Here is an 11,839-nt window from a genome sequence, read left to right on the forward strand (position 1 = left end):
AACCCCCCCCCCATCCCAGCCGCTGAAGAAAATTAACTCTATCCCAGCCAAAATCAGCAAAAAACCCCACCCACCAAACAACAAAACTCCACATAACATGACAAAAAAGACATATTTGATTCAAATAAACTGTAAGACCCATGAATATGAAGCTTTACTTAAAGCATTTAGTTTGAGAAATGCAAGTTCTTTAAAAAAAATGAAAACATGCTATTATAGAATTTCCAACATTCCTGAATAAAACTATCACACTTCAAAAAGTTGGCCTAGAATGGTGAAGAGAAGACAAGCAGCTCACAGGACCATCCATTTTGTCTTGCCGGAAATAAGGTCTCAAACATCCATGTTCAATTACTACAAAGTAAGCTACTGTCAATCCCTCAATAAAAGTCCTCAACTTTCGTCACAGGAACCATATAAGGCTAAATTGCTAAGAAAAGTGCAAGTTATTTACAGAATAGCCTATACACAAGTGTGTTTCACTCCAAATGTTAAAGATGTGTGTCTATGTGAGCAGTACTTCTTCATCAGCTCCATGGTGTTTTGATGCAGATTGCTCCATGGTGTTTTGATGCAGATTGTGCTTAAATTGCTTGTGTTTTTACCAAAAGTCATGCAGATCATTTGCTTGTTCCAGAAATACTGTTGACCTATGAATGAAGTATGAACCATGCTGTCATGAAAAATTGCGAAATATTTGACATGGGATTTTTATGATGATCATGGTGGCAGCAGCATCACACATCATTCTAGAAATAAGAGAAAATACAGGAACAAAGCCAAAAGAATGTGTTATCAAAATAAGATTACCTAACCATACTGTTGACTAGGCAACATCTATCTACACAACAAAAGGCTGCTACTGCTAGTAAGAAGTCCTGATAGACTTCACAACAAGATAACACGGCAAGAAATGGAATTAGCAAAAAGGAACCAAAGTTTCACTTTGCTTGCAGGCACAAGGACATACACACTCTCCTGACATCAGGGTACAGACACCCGTACAGAAATGTCTCTGGACTGACTATAAAGCATTTATGGTCCTGGAGAGGAATGTTTACATGCAATTTGCATGGTTCTTCTCTTTTTTTACTTCCCTCAACAGAACTGCTTAATAAAAAAACCATAAAAACCTTATCCACAAGAACCGTCTTTGAGCTCAAAACACTTGAACCAAGGCAAGCGAGCTTGGAATGTTCTATTTAAATTGCTGATTAATGATTTACAAACTCTTTTGTTTTTTTCCAAGTTGCTATGAGGAATGAAATGCTAGACCAGAGCCTTAAACTAGGCTACTCAATACAGAAGAGCACAGTATTTCCTCTGAGGCTGAGAAAACTAGTTCAGACAAATTAAAAGCACAAGGGGGAAGACATTCAAAGAAAGAAATAAAAAACAAACAAAAGTGGGGTATTTACATTATTTCCACTATATTACTAATTCAAAAGGATTCATGTCACACTTAATTCATCAAAAGCCTCCTTATTTTAAATTCTGCTTTACAGATAATTTTCAGGTTGCTCTCAAATTCAAATAGTTTAATTAATACTATCAAGTGCTGCTCTAGTAGTATAACTTCTGCATTTCAATTTATCACATTTATAACAAACTTCTGTTTTGCTTTTTCTCCCTAAATGTATTGCTAACATCATACTTACTGGTTAGACAACATACACATCTAAAGAATGAAGCAAAAACACATTAAACTAATAAGAAATACAAAAAGATTACTCTTCAGCAAAAGAAACTGATACAAGTAATATGCCAAAACAAAACACAACCAGATCTACTCAGAGAATTCTTGGCACCTACAAAATCTCTCCTTAAAATTTGTGGAGTAATTCCTTACATGCAAGCCAGGCTGACAAGTTTTTAAAAGCTGCTTTCAATAAACCTTTGTAAAGTAGAGATACTTTTTAATATATATTTCTAAGCTAGATTAAAAAAAAACTAAACCACCAAACAACCAAAAACTACAAATTATAATTAGAAGTTTAACTTTCCTCATAACAAATTTTAGACAATTTGAAGAGTAGCTTCTTTTTTTTTTATCCCACAGTAGAATATGTAAGTTTTCAAAGCAAGACAGAAAAAGTCAATAAAAGCAAGACAATGGTAACTATTTACAGAATAAACATCCAGGATAAACCCAACATGGATGAATAAAAACAGCAAACATCAGTACAGCAGTTTCCAAATCTGGTAGCAGCTGCACACTTTTTATTTTATTACAAATTACTGCTGAACCTTAAGGAGTTCCACACATTCTAACGGCAAAAACAACAGTATTGTGTTGCAGAATCTACATTTTATTCATATTACTGTTGCCACCATGTAAGCAGGATTTTGTCCAAAAGTCTAGTACATGGAGACATTTTTGTTTGGTTTTACCCACAGGACTTAAATCAACTGCCAGCTTAGGAAATCATACCTGAGCCTCTAACTATCCTACAAACAAGACTTCACTTGAAAATGAGAACATGCAGTGATCACAGAGGTAGATATACAGATACCTTTCTAATTCCAGAATACTTCCCACTTAAAATTTTAGCAGAATAGGTTCACTTATCAGAACGTAGTACTAAAAAGAAGAGTTGAAAACTCAACAGATAAGAACAATAGAGAAGATAATAATAAGAACTGACTATATCCATAACTGAATGGAGCTGATTAAACAATACACAACAATTATTAAGAAAACCAAACAAGACAAAGATTTGCAAAGCAAAAGGTGGAGGCCTGGGGAGATGCGGCCGGCAGAGAAGAAACAGAAAAAGGGTAAGGTATTTAGAATATCAAATAGAGAGAGAGAAGACTGGCTTCAAGTCCACAAATTTCAAAGAGGACTCTGGGACAATTTCAATGAGCACTCTGGGACTGTTTTGTAAAGAGCACTGATGGTGATCTGTGGATGTGGGACAAGAAAGGAAAATTCAGGATATGACAAATTAAAAGAAAGCAGAGGAGAGAGCAAAATGGTCAGAATTTGTGCTGGGAGAATGAGGGCAACAACAATCATAAACCAGAGTTTATGTGAATACAAAGAAGAGAACAAAAATCCAATGTTTCAAGATGTTTTCACAGCAGCAAAGATCTCAAATTAGCCAGCAAAAAAGTGTACCTACTATACTCCTCTAATGACATTTCTCATGCAATATGACAGCTGACTTTACAATTTATCTATTGGAAATAAAGATGTCTGCTATTTCAGCAAGCAGCATAAAGATTTCAAGCATGGAATTTGAAACTCAGGTCCCAGTAAAACACATACAAGAGAATTTATCTTCTTAAGTTTCTTTTTTCCTCTATAGTTTTCATAAGAAACATTAAAGGAGCATAAAATTATATTGTAATATCAAGGAATCAATTTCAATCAAAAAAGACAACATGAAGGTAGACAAAGCAATTGAAATTTTTTGGTTTTCACAAAGTGCACTACATATTCTCGCATTACGTAACTATATAATAACATTATATATAAAATTTGTGTTGTTCACGTATTTCATTCTATAAGAAAGACTATTCACTGTAAAATAAATAGTTCTCTGGTGAAGGTAGGATGGAAACAGAAGCATTTTTTCTGTAATTATATTACTTAAAAGCTACCTTAGTTAACTCAAAAAACCCTGGACAAACAGAGTCATAATTAATCAATGTTAAAGATTCACTCAAAACAATTATGACATACAGGCTTACAACAAACTTTTCAGAGGTACTCAGAATGGTGAACTTTTCTTGGAACAAATTTGAAACACTGGCATCTAGAGTATGGAAGTGATTTGCAAACCTGAAATGAACAAAAATGGCTGTACACCAAAAAGACCTCAACCTCTAATCCTCACAATGGCACTGAAAATTAAAGGATGTGTTTAATCTTCATGTGTTTCAGCTCTTCATCTACAAACAAAAAAAATATCAGTCTACTTTGCTGGAATATTGCAAGAATTAAGAATTCACAGTATGTGGTGTACAACATAAAAAACTCTATTAGAAAATTAGTAATTCTGCATTCAAAATTGGATTAGACTAGAGTTCAACAAATAAAGCTTGGGGCCACCCATCGAACATTAAGGACAACAGTAAATATTGAATAATTTGCGCCTCAGTGAACACAATCTGCTATGTGCAGTGAATAAAACAGGAATTCTGTCAAGGAAAACTAGCAAGCGATCATTTAAAGACTGAATCACAGCACAAAAGAAAATGGAAAGGAATTCAGCTCCTATAAACAATTTTAATTCTGTTGTGCCTAGTAATGTTTAGTGTGCAGCCTTTCTTTTAACATTATATACACTGTAATACTTTGGAGACTACTGTCTACCATTAGCATTTGAAAAGAAAAATAGCCTCTTCATCTGTCTAGTTCAGGACACTTGCATTTCTTGCGACTGCTTGTCATGATGATTTTCGTTAATTAGCTTAAAAAAGGCATATTATTGACAACTCTGATCTGTCTCATTCCATCACAGGCCACTGAACACAAATATATGTAACTTCTAAACATAATAGTGATATGATACTTATCAGCAAAGTATTTAACAAACTTTTACATAAATCATAAGGACATAACTTCAAACTCATCAGACTTGGAAACATAGGAATTAATTTGTTTCATTTTACTCATTTGGAGAACATTTCAAAGTAATTCTACAAACTATTCTTCTAGCAAGTTTATATTAAGATGACACCAGCAAAATATTGTGCACTTTTCCTTCTATGTCTAACATCAAATGATAGTTTAACATCGTGCCTATTGGCAGAATCTAACGCAATAAAGCAGAACACAGAAAAATGTTTATGATTCAACACTGACCCCAGGAAGTCTTTACAAGATTAGTACCTGCACCTGTGCTTTCAAGAGCTGTTGTGCTGTAATTTTCTCTTTTAGCTGCATCATTTTTTCAATTCGTTGGTTAACTTGTTGATCTTTCTTAAGTTCATTTTCATAAAATTTAGAACCCTGAAAGAAAAAAATTCCAAAACACTATGTTTTTCTTTCTGTCTTTACCTTGTCTTTAAGCAACGACATTTGCTCTTTAAATAAAGAAAACATAAAACACAGAGATGGTTTCTAATGCCTGCTTTGGATTTTCATATAAAAATACACAGAAAAGACCACTGGTTCTTTACATCTCTCCAAATGACACACATATATTTCTCCTGCTCAAAGGAGTTTAAGGAGTTATTTAGAGAACTTTGTATGCTTAATTAGTCTAACACCTGGCAATAAAAATTTTTAAAGAATAGATAAAAATCAAACTATTCTTTGCAACACCTCCAAGGTATGGAGTACAAAACTCTAACAAAAATTTATTTTAGCATTTTTTCAGACTTCCACATAGCTTAATAAATATGGAAATATATAATGACGTTGTATAAGTCAAATTCACATGTAATGTTGAGTATTTTGTTGGTCATTCAATCTTGAAGGACAGTGCAGAATCAGAAGCTATTTGGAAGAGGATGACAAAAACCGAATGAATATAAAAAAAAGTCCTGTCGCTCTCATATATGTAATTGTTCCTTCAAAAAAAGGCATGAATACAAGGAGATATAATAAAAAGACAGTAATCATGTACAGAATGTGTAATGTGACTTTCCCTCCTGACTCAGAACAAAGAAAGAAGGGCATATAATGAAATAGAAAAGATAAAAATTCAAAATTAGGAAATATTTTTCTTGCAACATGTCTTAGCTACAAGTGAAATAATATTTGCAGAAAAGGCTTATTTTGAACTTCTTGGTGAAATCTGCAAAAATGAACACATCTTTAGGTCAAAGTGTCTAACCACCAAACTGTCACTGATACCACGGATTCAGCCATAGTCAAGTCAGATTCAAGCATTTATATAAAAAAGAAAAATATCCACTTTCATAATTACTATAAAAAAGATGGTCGCAGAGCTGTAATATATCACTTTCATTAGAAGAAATATCTAATTAAAAAAAACTAGGATGTGTTTTCTTTGAATGACAGATATGCCCTTTATCTTTTCTCACCTCTGCCATCAAATATGACTTGCTGAGACTCACTGAAAGCAATGAGTACTAAAATGTAGGTGTGGAAAGCAACACAATTCTTGAGATCATAAGTAAGTTTTAAATTTTTTTTTTCTATTTATTGTAGTATTTCACAGTTGAAATGCCATAAACCTTGCAGTACAGCTGCGGGGAGTGTCTGTAGGTGTCATTTTAAAGATTATAGAAAAGCTTAAGGAAAAGAATCAATGCTTCTTTTTGGATTTTTTGATGTGTATCTGGCAATTATAAACTCTTGCACTTTTTTGACAGAAATACATTCAAGTAGTTAGATGCCTATATGTCAGCTTTGAAAGCCTATTTTACAGTTCATTCTATTTCATATCAGAAAATGAAACAGTAATTCCTATAACAAAACATTTTATGTAAATAACATTATCCGGGATATGTCTGACAAAGCACTGCTTTCAAGAAAGAGTGAACACAATATATAGAAGAAACAACTTATCAATAACAAGTTTGATAGCGTATAAAGTATCATTAATGTGAAACTGCAAACAAAAAAAGGAAAAAGCTTGCTACATGAGAACTGTTTGCAGCATGTTTTCTCTCTCTCTCCTCCTTTCTTCCTCTGTCACACCACTGCAGATCACTACAGAGCAATATCAGTCAACACGGAATGCATGAGGAAAACATCAAAGCACATAATCTTGGGCCATGATGACACCAAATAAAATACACACTTGTGCAAGGAAAAGTAAGAAAACCCTGACTATCTCAGATGCAGTGTTATCCCTATATTGTTCTATTGGAACTCTCCAATAACAACCAGGATGACAAATACTTCAATGGTTTGAAGAGTTGTGAGGGCCTCTGTGGATCTTTAGTATAAAGCTGTACACTACTGGCCACTTCTCTTGAGTATGGAGAAGACAGTCCGTAAAAACTTGATTATAGAAAAACTCGATTACATCAAATTCATCTGTTACAGGAAGGTGACCAAAAGAAGTAATTCTGCTTGGCTGATGGGGTAGACAAAAGGAATGGAAAGGGGAAGAAAAAGAGGAAGCTGCAGGCTTCACAATTACCTCTGGCAAATGCTGCAGTATTTATGTACTGCTTGGGACAAAACAGGAGCTCTTAAGCATATACTAAGTTGTCATCCTCCATGTCCTTGTGGATGAATACAATACTCTAAAGTACACTAAACTATGGCCCTTCTCCTTCCTCCCGACATATAAATTTCTTCCAAGAAAATACTATCCATATACACATGTGAGGGATGCAACTTGGGGAAGTGGAGGGTCTTAAAATATTGGACCATAAAAAAAACATTAGGAAGAAAGTAATCAAACCAACCTTGGTAGCTTCCATGATGATTTTATTGATTTTCTCCTTATCCAAACCCTGCATTCCAGCTTTGTTATCATTAAGGCCCATTCTAAGTAGAAGTCCATCATTGCAAGAGCTGTCAGAAACTTTTTTCAGGTTGTCCATTGTATTTCTTGAAAACAAGTACCTGTTTTATGATTTAATATCTAAAAAAAGTAATAAAATGTTTATGTTTCAACTGAACAATAATCAGATTTTGTTATTAGTTTTATTTATGATAAATATGAAGACTTACATTCCTACAAAGTGGCTGACCTGCCACACACACCACATCAAACTACCTATAACTCTATCAGTATTTGGATACAGTAAGACTCTCTTTTCTTATTAAATTAAAACCATTTGCCTTTAAAACCTCTCTTACAGAAATAACTGAGCACAAACCAGCCTCAGGTAAAGGCTAGTACCTTTATAGGAAGTGGATTATATACTTTTATATGAATGGACATTCACTATACCTTACATATGAACATGACATTTGTACCTGTACATTATCCTGTCAGATGAAATATTACCACTTTAAACACTAAATACTGCTCCCTATTACATTAAAAGAAAAAAAAAACTGCAATATCTTTAAATTGAAGAAAACCACCGCTCATTTGGTCATCATCCCTGGTCAACCTGTGGAATCCCTTCCAGTAATTTCTAGCTCAAATTCAGAACCTTGTTTGCGTCAAAACACATATTTTAAAAACAGATGGCTTAAATTAAAAGTTTTGAATAAAGTCCTAATTCAGGATAAAATTTATGCACTTTTTTTTGCCATTAATGTGTTGAGCCATGGTATGCAACTAGTGGAACTTACCAAGCCCTTATTACTCAACTACAGTCATGTGTAACTTCTTATACATGCAGATACTTCTGCTATGTGAACTTCTGACCCCTTCCTTTGTTCTTTATGAAAGTAAATTGTTGAATCCTCAATAGGCTCTTATTATATGGTGAACTGTTTAGTTATTAAATTGATCTCAAAAAAATAAAGAAAGAAAATTTCATCTTCTGTACCATGAACCAGCGGCCTTATTTTAGTCAGATTCAAACAGGCAGACTCACAGAATAGTTTGAATTGGAAGGGACCTTTTAAAAGTCACCAAGTCCAACCCCCTGCAATGAGCAGGGACATCTTCAACTACGTCATGTTGTTCAGAGCCCTGTCCAACTTGCTATCAGATATTTCCAGCAATGGGGCATCCACCACTTCTCTGGGCAACCTGTCCCAGTGTCTCAGCACCCTCACTGTAAAAACACATCTGATCTATACCAATCCTCCTCAATAAAATAATTACCCCTTGTAATACTGCAAGAGACCCTGCCAAAAAGTCCAAGTGTGATAATGCCGTAAATTATTTAACATGTATTCATTTCTGAAAAAGCATACAGAAACCATTTCCTCCTACCCCAAGTCACTGACTCATAAACCACTTCAGTTTTACTGTCATGCAGAATGGACATTCAACCGTCAACTTTACACTGCTCCCAGTGACAGGAACCCTTGCTATTTGGAGAAGCCCTACCCTTTTAGGCAAATACACCAGTTTTCTTAATCACAAAATACACAAATCTAAGAGTTTGTCATTTTTCCTTTAAATGCTCCTTTCCCATGCCAGGACTTAAGTGGGCCTCATTAGCAACCAAACACAAAAAGGTCATTATGTGGTTTTGCATTTAGAGGTGAATTTTTTTACTAAAGAACCACATGAGTAACTTCTAACAATAATGATGGCAATGTTCATATTTTCCTAAAGTTCTTCTACTGAAACATATTAGCCAACTGAAGACAAGATATTTAAGACACGTATGTTTACAAACAACTTTCAGTCAAAAATATCTGAATTTCAATCATACTCTATTAATTCACATTACTATTTATGGTGTCTGCTGAAAAATGCAAGATCAGTTACATAATGCTGTGTTTATATACAGTGTGTTGTATTACAAAGAACGTAAATTGATATAGAGATCAGGACCCTTCTCTTAATCCTTTAGTAGCACTTGAGCTTCTGGGAATAGGAGTGACTTCGCAGCTCTTCAGTATATTCATCAAATAAAAGACTACAATGGTGAACATTTTCACAAATTTTTTCAGCTGCAGTAGGACAATCTCCTACAGTTAACATACACATTTATCAGAACAGGTTTGCTAGACTTCAATCTCAAAGCAAAGACCACTGCATCCCAAACAACATTCCAAATTTCATTTCATGCGTATAAGGACCCCTGTATAAATTATCTCCCAGTAATTCCACTGTTACAAGCAATCTCTGGTAAGCAATGAGCAACATTTCCAAGGAATACTTTCATCAAAGTAAATATCCCTCCACTATTCTCCGTGCTTCCTTTATCATCATTGCCTTCAAGAAACAGGAATGAACACAAGATTGCTTCAATTTCTCAAAATGCTTTTAGCTGTTCCTTATTCCTTCAAGTGTCTTTCTCCCTAACATGTACAAATCTTTCCCGTTCCTCATTCAGAGCACTCTTAAAGGCTCAGTGCAGGCTTAAAGCCTTTATAGCAGAGGCTTTAAAAACTAATTTATGTTAGTCAAAAGAAAGTCTCTCTATCTCATTGTTACATATCTAACAATAAAAAAATTACCATGATAATCACAGTGATGGAAAAAATAATTGTCATTATAAAGTCTCATAAATGGTGATCACCTGGTGTATTTTATCTTTTGAGCTTATAGTGTGGAACAAAATATATTACTAGTCTCAGGTGAGAAAAGGTATAAATATCAAATAATACCTTAGCAGAAATTAAGAAGAAAATATGTATCTGAGGACATGACATTTGTTGTCCACCACAGCTTACAGGTGTACAGAAAGGAAAACATGAATAACAGGTGATACTTTCCAGCTGCTTAATATGAAGAGAACCTGAACATTATCTTGGTTTCAAATTAACAGGTCTGAAAAAAAATCCATAAAATATTTAACATATTGAAATTAATCACAATAGCTACAATAAGACAACTGATATAGAACTGCCACATAAAACCAGTGCTCATTTGCCACAGGTGAAAATGAAAATATTTAAATGTAACAGAGAAGCAGCAGAGTTTTAAACTCCAAAATGTGAACAATATGTCAATGTAGAAACGTAGTAACTGTGTCAATTAGGATAGAGAAAACACTGAACTCCTGGTGAAAATATTTTGCTAAAAAAATTTGGAAAAGGTGGGTAAGGGACTAGAATCTAATGAAACAGTCTAACAGAGTGACATACTTTTGACATGCTTTTACCTCAAGCTGTTGCAAGACAAAGCTGCTTCCTCTAATACAGAAGATGACATCTCCCTCAGTATCATACTGAGCAAGCAGTGCGTGAAACCAGAGGAATCTGTGAAGGCAGTCTTTAGCAATATACTACCCTATTATTCCTGTGACTGGGGAATTAGGGGAAGCAGAACAATCATATGTAAGTGGAAGGAGATAACTTTCCAATTGCTAGGGAAGGACTTCTAAAGGTAAAGACTTTGGCAGTGAATGTCAACGGTTAATGTAAAGCAAACCAACAAACAAGCAAAAACATTGAGAAGAACCACAAAATACCATTACTGTGTAGAAAGTTTCATGCGTAAGCTGGCATGCCTACAAGTGGGAAAAGATCACTAATTAAACTGTAATCAAGCTTTTCTAGAATCAGGCACAGAAACTAAACTAAACTACTAAGACAGGGTTATATAGTATTTTAAAGTGTCAAGAGATTGATACAGCAATAAAATTCGAGCAACAATTTAATTTCAGTGCCTTTACCTTCATTCAAATATAGCATTTTTTTAACAGTTGACTGAACCAACATGAAGGAAAATACTTGTATTTGATCCTGTGCAACTCTTCCAGTTCGTCTTCATTAAAAATACTCCAATTCCAGCAACATAAGCTCTGTATACAGTATGAAAAGTTAAATGCCTTTAAATTACAGTTTCCATGTAATAAAATAATGCAAAATATACATTTTGCATATAAATATAAATAATGCAAAATATACATTTATAATATTCTTATATTTGTATATAAGAATATTCAGTTCAGTAGGTGTAGTGCTATTATGTACATTATTAACATTTGCAAAATATGTTAACAGTTCATCTTTTGTTGACCATGTTAACAGCATGGGAAGAACTATTAAGACTGGAAAATGACACCAGTATGGAAGAGCTTGAAAAATAATTTATTTGCATACTGAGTTATTGTTCAATGCATGTAAGTTGTGTACCTGTTCTCATAAATAAAACCAATTATGATATCTTTGCTATCACATATTCTCATGACAATGTGAGCTGCAAAGAAGCTACTAAGAGACACAATTGTCTACTGAGCCCAGAGCTCAAAAACTCAACAAAAGGAATCAAAACATATAGTACAGGCATAAAGGACTGTCTTACACCCTAATTATGCTAAGTAAGCCTCCATGGTACGCAAAAAGAATTGAATAAATGTTGCAAATAGCAAAACAAAAATT

General features: G+C 34.0%; 1 protein-coding gene across 1 annotated transcript in view; it reads right to left on the reverse strand.

Moving 5' to 3' along the window:
* Positions 1 to 7,513, reverse strand: part of POLK (DNA polymerase kappa) — a 25,334-nt gene extending 17,821 nt beyond the window's left edge. Inside the window, exons 1-2 of the mRNA XM_031063001.1 lie at positions 7,339 to 7,513; positions 4,841 to 4,960 (exon numbers count right to left, since the gene is read on the reverse strand). Coding sequence (XP_030918861.1) covers positions 4,841 to 4,960; positions 7,339 to 7,476 — 258 coding nt within the window. The 5' untranslated portion in view covers positions 7,477 to 7,513. The remainder of the gene's footprint in view (positions 1 to 4,840; positions 4,961 to 7,338) is intronic.
* Positions 7,514 to 11,839: the final 4,326 nt, after the last annotated feature.

Source organism: Geospiza fortis, unplaced genomic scaffold (assembly GCF_000277835.1).
Source record: "Geospiza fortis unplaced genomic scaffold, GeoFor_1.0 scaffold246, whole genome shotgun sequence".
Classification (NCBI taxonomy): domain Eukaryota; kingdom Metazoa; phylum Chordata; class Aves; order Passeriformes; family Thraupidae; genus Geospiza; species Geospiza fortis.